The sequence below is a fragment of the Amphiura filiformis genome, chromosome 5, assembly GCF_039555335.1.
Source record: "Amphiura filiformis chromosome 5, Afil_fr2py, whole genome shotgun sequence".
Classification (NCBI taxonomy): domain Eukaryota; kingdom Metazoa; phylum Echinodermata; class Ophiuroidea; order Amphilepidida; family Amphiuridae; genus Amphiura; species Amphiura filiformis.
The window spans coordinates 50,361,800-50,377,268 of NC_092632.1; the positions used below are offsets into that span (position 1 = coordinate 50,361,800).

The 15,469-nt window shown below is 39.8% G+C and overlaps 2 protein-coding genes across 2 annotated transcripts in view; one reads left to right on the forward strand and one right to left on the reverse strand.

Moving 5' to 3' along the window:
* Positions 1-12,864, reverse strand: part of LOC140153310 (uncharacterized) — a 36,383-nt gene extending 23,519 nt beyond the window's left edge. Inside the window, exon 1 of the mRNA XM_072176036.1 lies at positions 12,489-12,864. Coding sequence (XP_072032137.1) covers positions 12,489-12,642 — 154 coding nt within the window. The 5' untranslated portion in view covers positions 12,643-12,864. The remainder of the gene's footprint in view (positions 1-12,488) is intronic.
* Positions 12,865-14,832: 1,968 nt separating this feature from the next.
* The window catches only part of LOC140153311 (dual specificity mitogen-activated protein kinase kinase 5-like), a 99,776-nt gene continuing 99,139 nt past the window's right edge, over positions 14,833-15,469 (forward strand). The window contains exon 1 of the mRNA XM_072176037.1: positions 14,833-14,971. The gene's annotated coding sequence lies outside the window, so the exon portion shown is untranslated. The remainder of the gene's footprint in view (positions 14,972-15,469) is intronic.

Here is a 15,469-nt window from a genome sequence, read left to right on the forward strand (position 1 = left end):
ATGACCACATATTTTTGGCACCAGGGGACCCCCAAAATGACAAAATCACACTTGCGGTTGAATAAATGACCAACTTTGAGTGCTCATAACTTTAAACGGAAAGCAGATATCTGAAATTTAGAGCCAGATTCTAAAAATATGACATAAGGTTAGCCAGAATGCAACATTGCAGCTTTATACCTGTTCAGAACAAGAAGTTATAAGCTACCCAAGTTGGTAAAAATCACCAATGACACTCGCGAGTGCCAAAAAGGGGGGGTCTGGGTCAAACTTCAAAGGGCCATTTCTCAAAAACAACATGGCCTATGAGGCCAATTTTGTGTATGGGTTCATTATGGCCACAAAAGATTATTCTGATGGAATTTCATCAAAATCTGAGAGGGTCACCTGGGGACCCCTGGTTGATTTGATATCATCATCTGGGGTCAAAAAGTATCTCTATCATGCAGATGGTGCCCTTATAGCTACAGCGCTATTACAGCAGCAGGTGCACTAGTAGTACTAAAATAATGAGCTCTGTGTGTCTGTCCGGCAATGCGTTTCGCCACGCTTCGACGCATCGCTCCAATATTTCAGACATAGATGGGTACCAGGCAGGCGCTATTTATCGGGTAGTTTTAAAGGTCATCGGAGGTCAAGGTCAAAGGTCATGAATTTCAAACTTTGTCCGATCGGGCCCAAACTTGGTAGGTGGAATCCTTGATACGAGGCGAGTATATGCCCGAAATAAAATTGAGGTCAACCAAGGTCAAAGGTCATTACGGAGGGGTCAAATTTCAAACTTTGTCCGATCGGGCTCGAACTTGGTGGGTTGGATCCTTGATACGAGGGGAATATAAGCCCGAAATAAAATCGAGGTCAACTGAGGTCAAAGGTCATTACGGAGGGGTCAAATTTCAAACTTTGTCCGATTGGGCTCTAAACCTTGGTGGGTGGAATCCTTGATGCGAGGGGAATATATGCCCGAAATGAAATTGAGGTCAACCGAGGTCAAAGGTCATTACGGAGGGGGTGAAATTTCACACTTTGTCCGATCGGGCAGACTTGGTGGGTGGAATCCTTGATACCAGGGCTTAAACATGGTATAACAAATTCTCAATATGACAGGAACAGGAAGATTTCACCACTCCCTGTGAGGACTGCAATGTCTTCCCAGCATTCATAGCGGAAAATGATTTCTAAATTTCAAACGGATGTATCAAATAAAACTGAGGTCATCAAAGGTCAAAGGGGATCAAGCCAAGGTCATCTAGGGTCAGCGGTCATATGGGGTCATTGGGGGTCAAACAGCATCACTATCTGATGCTGGTGGTGCTCTCACGTACGCTACAGTGCTCTCACAGCTGCAGGTACTCTAGTTTATTGTGACATTAATATCAGTCATAAGTTTTGACTAATTTGACCTCAGATGACCCCTAGTGACCCCGAAATGACCTTCCAAAAATTTGGCTCTAAATGTTGACTGTACCCACCAAGTTTTGTGCCCACTGCCCATACGACAGTTTTTAGTAATTTGACCTCAGATGACCCCTGGATGACCTTGGGTGACCTTGACCCACTAACCAATACTTGTTCTGTCTGGGGTCAAGATGCACCTACCCACCAAGTTTGAAGAACGTGCGACCCCTAGTCTCCGAGATAAAAGGTTTTTGCATGTTATGCATAAATTATGCAAATTAGGTATTTAATTACCATATTTTGCGCAGAAAATCGAATCAGGTTGAGATCCTCTGGTCATGCTACCCCCTACCAAGTTTATCATCATAGCGCTTAGGGTTCTTACGGATCCCCGGATACAGCTCCACAAGGCGGATTTCCTACCATATTTGTAAAAGTGTTCCGCATAAATTATGCAAATTAACAACTAAATGCGCATACTTTTCGCCGAAAAACTAATCAGGTGATCAGCAGGTGTGTATCATTCCTGCCACCAGGTTTCGTTACCATGCGCCGAAGGATCTTGAGATAGTCTGTCCACAAACTCCGCTATCAATTTATGCCGATTTTCATATAAATTATGCAAATTAGCTGTGTTAATTTGCATATTTTTCACCGAAAACATACGGTTACGGAGGTAACTTGGATATCCTTCCTCCCACCAAGTAGCGTCCCCGTAGGTCTTACGGTTCCCCAGATACAGCTCCGGACGGACACACACACACATCCACCTCCACATACAGGGTGTCCCAGAATGATTTATACTGGAATTTTTTAGGTATGAACGGCATTTCTGTTGGTCATATTGTTTCGCATTTTAAGTTCTACATATATTTTGCTTTCTCAGATTTTTTAGATTTTAAATATTGGACATTTCTAGTAGAAGTTAGAGAGGATTGCGTAAAAATGGTGAATTCCATGTTTTTAACAAAGCAACCTATTTTGAAAATCTGTAAAATTACTAATCGTTCAGCACAAAGTTAAATTTGGAAAATGTTATGCAGTATATTTGTTGTGTCCTGTTCTATCGTTTATTTATGATGTTACGAAGCAATCCTTGTATTAAGGAATAAAGGATTTGCTATGCTTGAGTGACCTTAAACTATTCTTTCTTTGGCGGCAGTTTTGAAGCCAATTATTGCGTTGTGTGAGTTTCATCATTTGAAATGCCGCCAGAGATGGATTTTTCATAAAAGTATAGAGAAGGTTCGTCCTTAGTGTCACAGTATGCATTTAAATCCACAGTATATTGGCAAACCCACAGCTACGTGATGAAGAAGATTAAAATTTACTTTTATTTTGTGTAAAAATTGGGGTAAAAATCACATAAAAAGTATGTTTTTCAACCTAAATACCTGATGTCATATTGAAATGTTTCACTTAATCCCATATCAAGAATTATTAAGTACTACTGTACATGTAGGCGGTTACCCGTATTTGGCAGTTTTTACTAATTTGACCTCAGATGACCCCTTGTGATCTCGAAAGGACCTTCCAAAATTTGGCTCTAAATGTTGACTGTACCCACCACGTTTCATGCCCATATGACAGTTTTAGTAATTTGACCTTGGATGACCCCAGATGACTCCAAAATGACCTTGCAAAAATTTGACTCTAAAAGTTGACTGTACCCACCAAGTTTCATGCCCATACGATATTTTTTACTAATTTGACCTCAGATGACCCCTGGGTGACCCCGGATGACCTTCCAAAAATTTGACTCTAAAAGTTGACTGTAGGCCTACCCACCAAGTTTCATGCCCATACAACATTTTTTACTAATTTGACCTCAGATGACCCCTGGGTGACCCCGGATGACCCCAAAATGACCTTCCAAAAATTTGACTATAAAAGTTGACTGTACCCACCAAGTTTCATGCCCATAGGCCCTACGATAGTTTTTACTAATTTTACCTCAGATGACCCCTGAATGACCTCGGGTGATCTTGGCCCACTAACCGTAACAAACTTGTTCTGTCTGATGTCCAGATGCACCCATCCACCAAGTTTGAGGAACGTGCGATCCCTAGTCTCCGAGAAAATAGGCGGAAAACAGTTTTTACTAATTTGACCTCAGATGACCCCTGGGTGACCTTGACCCACCAATCAATACAAACTTGTTCCGTCCTAGGTCAAGATGCACCTACAATGTACCCACCAAGTTTCATGCCCATATGACAGTTTTTACTAATTTGACCCCTAGATGACCTCTGGTGACCTTGACCCACTAATCAATACAAACTTGTTCTGTCCCGGTCAAGACGCACCCACCCGTCAAGTTTGAGGAACGTGCGACCCCCAGTCTCCGAGAAAAACAGCTTTTACTAATTTGACCCCTGGATGACCACCTTGGGTGACCTTGACCCACTAACTACCGTAATATAAATAAACTTGTTCTTCCTCATATATGAGGAAGAATATATACCAAGCTGCACCCACCCACCAAGGTTGAAATAACAAGGTAAAATGAAAGAAACCCCACTGGTTATTTTGGTTATTTTAACACGCAGATCTATGGGAGGACATATTATCATAATTTTTAAATTATGATAATATGTCGAACTTTGCTCTGTTGACCTACAAAGACAACAAATTTGGCCGATTCCATTTAGGTGCAAGTTGGGACTTGTGTAAACATTACGAATATGCAAAAAATCAATTGAAAAAAACTAACCAATTTCATATTATAAGATCGTACATTATGGCTTTAAGCGTTCTGCATAAATTATGCAAATTAACAACTAAATGTGTGTACTTTTCGCCGAAAAACTAATCAGGTGATCAGCAGGTGTGTATCGTTTCAGTCACCAGGTTTCCTTACCATACGCTTGACAGATCTTGAGATAGTCTGTCCACAAACTCCGCTATCAATTTACACCAGTGCTGTACGGTGCGACCATTTTAGGCACATTGGCGACTAGATTTTTGCTGATGGCGACTAAATATTCAATCCCTGGCGCCAATGGCGACCAACTGCTGAAGCTTTTAATCGCCAAAACACAAAACATGTATGTAATATAGCATTCAAGAGTACGAATGTATGCTATGAATATGCATTTATCATCATGTCTCAATGGGTACTTCCTGGAAAACATATAGGCCTACACTGTACATGCTGCGTATGAAGTATGTAGCGTTCAATGGGAATGTAGATCAGAGTACAGCAGCTATGAACATTCAACACACACGTGGCTGTTCAGTTTACGTTGGCACCTCAGATTTTTTACCTGGGAGGAAAATTTGGGCGCCTAAATTTATAAAGTTAGGAGCCATTGGCTCCTCAATCAGTTTTTGCACCGTACAGCACTGATTTACACTGATTATCCCATTAACCCTAACAGAACTAGGACTCACTAAAGCTCACTATTAAAACCGCTCTGCGTGCATGCATTCCACGGGACTTGATGACGCAATCAGACCCAGGCATGAGACTGCACTTTCCTAAAAAAACCTGAAAAAAACTGAAAATGCGCGTGAAATTGGGCAAAAAGTACCAAAAACAGGCTGAAATTAAATAAAGTTGCGGAAATTTTGACTATAAAAAAAACTGAATTCAGTTTTTAAACTGAAAATTCTCATGCCTGCAGACCAAGTCATATATACCCAGGGAATCGCTGGCGGGCCAACGTCACCTGTGTAGCTACATGCTGGGGATCTTCTGCGTGGCATGCGAGGGGTCCGAGGTTCAATCCCGGGGTGCCAAGTGACTTTCTTCTTCATCTTCTCTCCTTTTTCCTTAACTGTTCCCTTCGTGATAGCCAAAAAGGGTAGGGTTAGGGTTAGTGACCATGCATATTTTTCCTATATGCCTCCTTAACCCTAACAGAGCTAGGACTCACTAAAGCTCACTATTAAAACCGCTCTGCGTGCATGCATTCCACGGGACTTGATGACGCAATCAGACCAAGTCATATATACCCAGGGAATCGCTTGGCGGGCCAATGTCACCTGTGTAGCTACATGCTGGGGATCTTCTGCGTGGCATGCGAGGGGTCCGAGGTTCGAATCCCGGGGGAGCCAAGTGACTTTCTTCTTCATCTTCTCTCCTTTTTCGTTCCTTCTTTCCCTTCCGATAGCCAAAAAACCATGGGTAGGGTTAGGGTTAACGCGGCTGTGTACTCTAGCCATTGTTTCTTTCTCAAAATTGAGTTTTTATGATATGTTTGTACCTTGTTATGTTTTTATAAATACAAGGAATGAAAATCCAGATTTGTAAACTCCAACTGCAATATTTTAAGGATTTTATTTCACTATTCCACTCGTGTTTGAAATTGAAAAGGAAAGAAAATCTTTGTTGTACCAGCAAGGTACACGCATAACAACTAATCGCGTTATGTGTCGCGCAATTTGTTAATTCAAGACAAATCGCTGACGCACACGCTGACGCTTATCTGCATGCGTGGCGCATCTTATGGAAACACCACGGAAGCACAAAAACCTAGTGGTCAAATGGCTCCGTTTTAGCTGATAAAATGTGGTTTTTCAAGTTATTTCCCCGATTTAAATATCAAGTTATGAATGGATTTCGCTCAAACTTCTCAAGGGGCTGTGGATTTACCCGATGTTCACGTAATATAAGTTACAAAACGAAAACTGTCGCATTCTCCTGTGAGATTCGATGAAAGTGCAAAATGTGACCACTTTAAACTTCAACGGCCATTATTTCAGTGTTCATTTTCTCGGTAAAATGACGATTTAGGTACACGATAACTCAATAAATACATCATCTATAGGTAAGCAAATATGATCATCGTAAAAAGCATGATCAACTCAAGAAACGGTTTTCTCATTTTTTTATATTTTGGTCTATTTTCGATTTTGGGCATCATTATATGCAAATAAGCGTTTTTTTAATTTTAAAAAGTTCATTTTGATGCCTTATATGGTCAATATCTCAAAAAATAAGGCCAATATCAAAAAAAAAAAAACCGTTTTGGGAATGGAGCCTCAAGATTGAGCTAAAAACAAAATAAAATATTTTGGAAAGAGTGTTTTTTTGTTATGATGTACCTAACAAATATTGCCAAAAACTCACTTTTTTGTGATTTTCTTCAAAATTGTTGTTTTTACCCCAAATCTGTATTTATATTAAGATTTATTGATGTCTTGCCTTCATAAAATGTATACTTTTATATGTTTTGCGCGAATAATTACAAAGTTATTGCACTTTGACTACATGCATGTCTGAGAGTACACAGCCACCTTAATTATGCAAATTAAATTAGCTATGTTAATTTGCATATTTTTCACCGAAAACATACGGTTACGGAGCAAACTTGGATATCCTTCCTCCCATCAAGTAGCGTCCCCATAGGTCTTACGGATCCCCAGATACAGCTCCGGACGTACAAACACACAGCACACACACCAAGACACATCCCCTATGGCTTAAAAGCTTTAAAATGCAATAAAAAACCGGGGATGTTACACAGGTGTGGGATCATGACCCCGAATGGTGAATTATTCTATGTTAAATTTGAAATCTGCCATTTTGTCCCCGGTTTTGCGATTAAAACACACACACAATGTGCGTACGTGTGTCCCCACTTCAAAGTTCATACACAATTCGGGAAGGGGTGCAGGTGGTGGTATAGTCTCTACAACCGGTTGGCAGATGTCCCAGGTTGTGTAGTTAAACACACAAAAATTTCCCCGGAAGTGAGCATTTTCAGGCGCATCCCCCCCCCCCCACACACACCCAGACAGACAGAAATAGTGATTACTCACAGTCACACCCCGACAGACAGAAATAGTGATTACTTGTCCCATCCTGAACATAGTTCAGGCGAGACAAAAAGGGAGCTTATAATTAGCCCCTACTGACTGCAATGGTCTGGCCGTCATTGAAAGGGTCCTGACCGCCCCAGTGGGACGGTCAGGGGACAGTCGCCACCTGAGGGCACCCAACCGTCTCCCAGAGACACAGAAAACTGTCAGTGGATTGAGTCCAGAAAATAGCGCGGATTAGCGCCTGGTTCAATTCCCTGTAAACCCCTGTGAACCAGACGCTATTTCTTTTTACAAAGTAGCCCCTGGTCCAACGCTTATTTCCCAGCCTGCGTATGTCAATATATGGGAGTGCCCCCCAAGTGCACAAGAAGTTGTGCTGAGCTGAGTGAGAGTCAATGTCAATAATGTGATCATATAAAATGCTGGTTTCACACTTTGTGCTAGACTGCGGAACTCAGTCTACAATGATAGTCAGTAATTTATCTTTTGGACATTTATATGACTATCATTTGAAGACCGAGTTCTTATAATGATACATGTACATCTTCCGAGGAGCAGTTTCAGACAATAGCTCAGGATTATTGGGGCAGAGGTTATCTTTTGAATTCTTTCATGACCACTGAAGCATAGTCATGCCTGTCAAGGACACTCGGCGTGAATTGAAAGACCATGTCACTCGCAACAAAAAGAATGTCAAAGGTCATAAAACACCAATTTGGTGTCTTTCCGCTCCTCGGAATATGATGCTTAAGGCCTACATGTATGGTATGGCTAACTTTGTGCCACTTGCCGCTCAGCGTGATGCTTCATCATGTCACTTGCACTTGTCTGCAAGCGGAGCGGCACACTGCTGAGCTGTAGCGGCATGACTCTGTAAGCCACTCTTGATGCTCAGCACAGCTCCAAAATCGTCAGAGCAGCACCGCTCCAAGTTGGCTTATATTCAACTTGATTGAACCGACAACTCCCAGCAGACCGACAACTCCCAGCAGTGCTAGTAGTAGGTATGCTAGGTGAATTCAAATTTGCCATCAAACGGTATCATTTTATATATCAAATTAAAGCCCTTGAGTAAACAAAGCCAAAACTGAAAACCTTTTTTTCATAGCACTTTCCGTAGCAAAGTTACATCTTGTCAAAGATTGACTTTCATCAAAAAGATTCAGCTAGCAAAATTCCCCAAAACGGCATTTCGGGGGTATTTCTAGATCTTAGTCTCATTATGATAGCAGCTTTTTTAATGGAACTGCTATCAAAATCCTCTAAAATTCCATGTGTGATTGTCTTATCACCATAAAAAATCATATATTTGGGTCAAGTGAAGTATAGAAAACATATTTATGTAGGTTTCCTTCTTCGGCCAGTTGTTTTAAATTTCAATGTAAATATGCATTGACATTGTCTGCGAATTTGGCTGACTCACTATAGCAAATGTGATAACTAAAGCTGAATTTATACTCGATCGCCGAGCGATGCGATTAATCGCTTTTGAAAAAGCGATTTGCAATCGCCAAATTTTGCGATGCATCGCCCGCTTTTGCATTTATACTTATCACCAGGGCTGGAAAAAATGAATATTTCCCTGGAAGATGATCAAAATTTCCCTTCAAAAAGACAAATTTCCCTCCAAATTCTTATGTATTTCTCTGTTTAAGGACCTTAATTTCCCTCCAAACTTCCCGGGAAGGAGCTTCCCACTTTCCACATTTTTTCCAGGCCTGCTTATCACGGCGATAGCGATTGCAGACGACAATTCAAATATTCTAAATGCCACAAAATACATTTTTAAAACATGAGTTGCTGTCAATAATTATTGCTTTGAATTAATTTATCACCAAAAGTTAAAAATCGAGAAAGGTAAATTAATTAGCAAAATAATAGATCCAGTTGGTTGTATATGGCTCAAAATAAGCTAAGGTGTCATAAAAGTGTAACACACAATTATTTTTCCAGCTCTTTTCTTTTGGTCTCCAACCAGGTTTAAATTATAGTATGCACATATATCGCTCATAATACACTAAAAGAAAGATAAGTTATAGACCATTTACTTCACAAATTTAATTTTCTAGCCCTTAAATGACGTTATATTTGACAGACACAATTTTGATGATTTTCTGCAATCAAATAACAATTTATAAGTATTACATAAGGTATTTTGTGGTTATTTAGGTGTAGGACCTACAGCAACTGATTGTGGAAAAAAATGTGTCCAAATATTACAATAAGGAGGATAAATTGTTATAAATAAAATATGTGTGTCTGTCAACCCATAACATACGAAAGATGTCTGTCAAATGTAACATACAGAATAATAATTTGGCAAAAACAGTAGTTCAAGATGGGAAATTGAATAAAGATCACATGCAGTTTATAAATCACATGTTTTAAAACACTTTTATAAACTCTAAACTATCATCATAATGTGAACATCAAGTGATTTTTAATTTTTTAAACGTATTATGCGTATGTTACTTTTGACAGACACATACAAATCTTATGTATGTTACTTGCATACAAATGTTTGACAGACAACACTTAACAATGGATTGTGTCATCAAAAAGCTTCTCCTCACAAAGTGATAGTGCCACAAAGCTAGGTGGAGCTAAATGCTATGTCATGTAGCATAATTAGCTGTATCACCCCTAGTTTAGCAGGAATTACAGCACCGTCTTGCGTGATGTTACTATTTGACAGACATTTCAAGAAAAATTTTAAAATTGTTATATGTTCAAAAAGATGGCAGCCACTTACAAATTGATTATAATATGGAGAAATGAAGTTATTTACAATAGATTTTCCCTTTAGTTTATGCTTCAAGTCTTTGTTTATAAAAAACTGAGGGACTTCAAAATCAATCAAAAGTTTGACAGACAATAGTAACATACGCAAGGCAAACTTTTAAATCCTTTTTTTGATCTGTTAACTTATAATTCATAATGCCTCTTTCTGTTTTTTTGATTGGTTTACTGCACCATTTTGGAAAACAGGTCACATGAATTTCTATAAGGATCCATAAAAAAAATTAAAAGCTGTTGAAAAAAGGCGTCTCTTGGCATGTTACAAATAAAAGTGTAAAAATAGGCATTTTTACAGCTATTTTTATTTTTTTATTATTTAGAGTGAAAGGATTTTACTTAAATTGTGTATGCTATGTCTTTACTACCTAAACTTGCCACTAAACTAGCAAATATTCCATTTCTATAATTATTATTTTTAAAAAAAGATGTCAAAATATATGGTTATAATATGACACCTTAGCATATTTTGAGCCATATGATTGGTTGACGCATTCACGTGTCAAACGATATCGCTGGGAAGTTGAGATTTCTTCAACTTGCAAAAGCGATGTCGTTTTTGCCTCCGCGATTTGAATCGATTGATCGACTTGCGCTCTGGAAATGTAAGTAAACATTGAGCATGCGTGAAAATCGCTTTTCTGCAAAAGCGATCGAGTATAAATTCAGCTTAAGGTTTGCCTGGGATACCTACTAGTAGCACTGTTGGGAGTTGTCGGTTCAATCAAGTTGCTACCGCCGCGGCAAAGCGATGGAGTGATCGATATATCACTATCAGCTTGCTGTATACGTCGAACAACTGAATACATGCACAACGTACGGACCAATATATTTTTGTAAACATTTTAGGCCTATAACAAAATGTATATTTTCATACAATTGTACAACTATCGTTTCTACCCTATGACCTATAAAAGTTACCTGTTATCAAAGTGTCCGCAAAAAACTGGTCATCGCAAGTATCTTTGATGCTGAAAAGTCACGATATTCACGCAGGGACAGGCCGAAAACCTTACCTCGATCGTAAAATCCAGCCCATGCATGTCATAAATAATTCATTATTGTATTGTGTAAATGTCACTGATTGTGTCGACGTATTGTTATTGCACCTGTTACAGCAGAAGTCATGCTGAATTTATACTCGATCGCTGGATCACCATGTGAATTCGCTTATTAAAAAAAAAAAAAACTCTCGACCAGGTTGTTAAGCATCGAGCACGCTGACTGGCTTAGCAAATATCCAATTATTTTTGTAAACCAATCAGGTTAGGCGTACTTTACTGGCGGGTCACATTAATTCATACCGTAAAAGGCCGTCGCCTTCATTGATTGGCTAACGATTGCGATGAATGGTGTTTGCAACCAATCACAAAACGGGTTACATATAAATAAGGAGCCCATAGGAAATATTGTGTGACGTCATGCCACGAGGTAGCCGGAGGTTTAAGCTTTTCTGCTAGCTTTAAAAGCGAGCGAGTGGTATAAAGTCAGTTTCACAGCTGTGATTTATGGAGCATATCATAAAATCTCTGAGCACATACACAGCGGATTTGACAGATAAAAATGACATTTGCAATTCTGAGCAACGGGATTCCATGAAATTGAAGATTATGTAAGTTATTCTACAGGATCGGTAATAATTAACAGCTGGTCTGCAGTATTTGAAGTGCAAATTGAAGTTTGTAAACTTGTAGGTAACCTAGGCAAACCTTAGTTAACACATTTACTAGTCAGCGAATTCGTCGAGACCGGGGCCCCAACACAATGCATATTTACATAGAAATTTGAATTTTTTTTCGAGAATAGGTGGGTGAAGGAAACCTACATAAATATGTTTTCTATACTTCACTTGACCCAAATATATGATTTTTTATGGTGATAATCAAGTCGCACATGGAATTTTAGAGGATTTTGATAGCAGTTCCATTAAAAAAGCTGCCATCGCCATGAGACTAAGATCTAGAAACACCCCGAAATGCCGTTTTGGGGAATTTTGCTAGCTGAATCTTTTTGATGAAAGTCAATCTTTGACAAGATGTAACTTTGCTACGGAAAGTGCTATGAAAAAAAGGTTTTCAGTTTTGGCTTAGTTTACTCAAGGGCTTTAATTTGATATATAAAACGATGCAATTTGATGGCAAATTTGAATTCACCTAGGATACCTATTGTAAGTTTGTGACTTCGCCGTACGTTATGTGCAATAGATATTACAGGAAGCTTAAATTGGCACACTTTCCTGCAATTTGTCTGTCGCTTACGAAAGTTATTGGGAGTTCAGGGCACATCACACCGAGTGTGACGTGACCTCGCTGGGCATAAGCTTGCTGCTGGTCACTGCTAGCGTTTCTGGTGTGACTGCGCTGTGAAGCAAAATCATCTCAGAGCAGCAAAGCAGCAAATTTAATTTGAAATTAGCAACAGGAAAGTATGAAACCAGTGCTGTGGCAGTGTGAGTATTCAGTAAGCTTAAAAAGTTTATTTATGTATGTATAATAATTATTATTTTGATGAATTTGATCACTTACGTTGATTTCGACAAGCTTCAATCCATTCTTCTACAATCTGCCGATAGTGATTCTTATGATGAATAATCCACAGAGATAAAGTTTGAATGCTGTCTTGAGTATTCTGCAAGGCAACCAGTTTCCGACGCAAACTTTCGACGTTCAGAGACGCCATTTTGGAAATAGGGTAGTACTTCAGTCCTGCAATGCGAGGTCTAATTTGAACCTCAAAAGCAGTTTTAGCAATTCTCGTTCAGTGCAATATGTAACTTATTATATCTATAGTTAGTAAGGTTTCTCATTCAGCAACTTAAACAACACATGAGGGCTTATGGGGGTGAAATACACACTCGCAACAGCCTACGAGAGCTCTTCGCAAACACGATGCACGTCGCCATTTTGCCCATGTTGTATTGGGGTTGCCTTCTCATTATCATCAGTCATCGGGGCCGACACTGTGCACTGCACTGCAATGTTCAAACTCCCTTTCAACAGGACAGAATAAAATTAAGGAAACCAGGTCAGCTCCCCCCCCCCACCCATTTGCAAAAGTATACAAAAAAAGTCCCAAAAAAGCAAGAGAATCATTTTTTGGTCAAAAAAGGTCCAAATTCGACGGTGCAGGAGGGGGGCTTACTAAAAATGGGTGATGCCTTTTCAACTCCCTCTCACCCAATGACCCCCTCTTTCGTTTTACTGAACTCCCTCTGGCACCCAATGACCCCCTTTTTTGTTTTCCTGTCACTAAAAAGACCCCCATTTATCAAAAAATTTGGGAAAATTGCTGATAGTCCTATATCTCTCACTGAATTACCCTCTTTTCTTATAAGTTTATTCAAATTTTTCACAATTTTTAAAATTTTAAAATTTGTAAAAATTTTTTAAAATTTTGGAAATTTTGAAACTATATTTTGACCCAAAAGTTCCAGTCTCACTGATGACCCACTTTTTTGGTAAGATTTTCTCCAGTCCAGAAAGACCCCCCTCTTTTTCGTTGTATAGGCTCTCACCGAAAGACCCTTAGTTTTAAATCTCCGCCACTTCCAATTTCCAAAGTCGAGTGCCCCCCCCCACAGAAAATAATTAATTATCAGCAATGGGTCAGGTAACGGGAAGCTGGGAATCGACATTCATTAGCCTTATGGAGACTGCCGGGGCCCGGGGGGGGGGGGGGTACTCTCACTTTGGAGGTGATGCGTATGCATATGTAGGGCTGTTAAGACCCCCAAAGACCCCACATTTTTTCATTCAATATGTCACAGCAACTTTGAATTTATCACTGATTTTGCTACTTATTTTGAAGAAACTGTGTTAAAGACATTTTAAGCTATAAGGGCTGTGCAATAATTATGAGCCCCTACCCCCCACCCACCCGGGGATTAAAATGCTTGTACCACCTCTCGCCCCCGACGCCCGGTGCCAAATGATCAGCTTGCCCCTCCCCCAGCTTCCCCCCTCCTCTCTGCCTGCAACAATATCAGTTTGCCCCCACCCCCTTTGCATATAAACATACAAAAAACAAAAATGAAAATCGACCATACATATTTACTAGTTTATTCCGGTGGAGTGCACCGTCAACTTTGATGGTAGGCCTATGTGCCTGTCAAGTTGGAAGTCAAATCCGATGACCCTCAAATTTTTAAAAGTCATACTCGAGGGCCCCGATCCATGACCTCCTTTTTTTTAGGTCCAGCTACCTAAGGAGCTGTGCAATAATTATGAGCCCCCCCCGGGGGGGGGGGGGTTAAATTTCCAAATGGCTCGCCAAAAATCGCTTGCCCCCCCTCTCGGCCCGCCAAAATTCTTTGCCCCCCCTTGCACATGGGATCCCAATTTCCAAATCTTAAATGGTCTACATACATGTTGATGTTGCGAGCACAGCGAGCAGGAAAATTTGCATATTTAAGCGTTTCTGTACCGTTTTCCTAAGCCTTTTTAGCGGGTTTTATTTAAAAGGCGCCCCATGAATGTGTGCCAAAAATCGCTTGCCCCCCCACCCCTCTCCGCTTGCCAAAAATTACTTGCCCCCCTTTCGGCTCGCCAAAAATTTCTTGCCCCCCCATTTTACCCTCCCCAGGGCTCATAATTATTGCACAGCCCTCCTTTTTTTTAAATAAAATTGTATCATCCGGGGTATCATCAAAAATCAAAATGCCACCATGATGCAGAAACTTTCAAATTCTGTTATTTCAGCGAAGTTTTTGATCACCCTGTATAAATTCTATCGATGGATCACCCTCAAAGTTTACATTTTGTCATTTTCTTCATAGTGTGCGCATTACAATAATATACCGTTACGAACATACACGAAATCAATGTAATAGCGAACTGTGTCAGAACAGATGAGTTTAACACAGGCAACTTCCGGATTCATTTATGCACCGAAGGATGGATTTTCCTAGTTTCTATGTGGGATTTCAATTTGCATGATATATTCAATATTGTCAACAACATTAAACGTAGCTGTGATAGAAGAAGACACTGAGGCCCTCGGCCAAACAGGGGTATGCCAAAATTTTGATAACCCGAAAATTATGTCCGATTCATGTCTTGCCATCTGATCAGCATGACTAGCCTGATGTCGATGCATGATGTGTTGATTCTGTAAGCTTAAAAAATCAGAGATCAAACATAGTACATAGGCGTTTGTCAGTCAGTCAAATAATTATAGGTATGAAAGGCAAACCTTAGTTAACACATTTGCTAGTCAGCCAAATTGGCTTAAACCGAGCTTAATAATTAAAAATTAAGATCTAATGATCAACTATGTCTGGCTCCATACAGCAATACGCAGTATGAGTAGGCCTATTTCTGTCTGGTAAGTAAGCAGGTACGAATAATTCCGCGTGAATGATGCAAGCTTTTGTGAATTTACGCGTGCGTAAGTTGGAACTTTATTGACTCGCGCAGTTAACAAAAACCAAATAATTCCAGCCTATTAAAGGAGTATTTCGTGATCCTAGCATCCTCTTTTTATGACATTTTCCAGTACATATCCACGC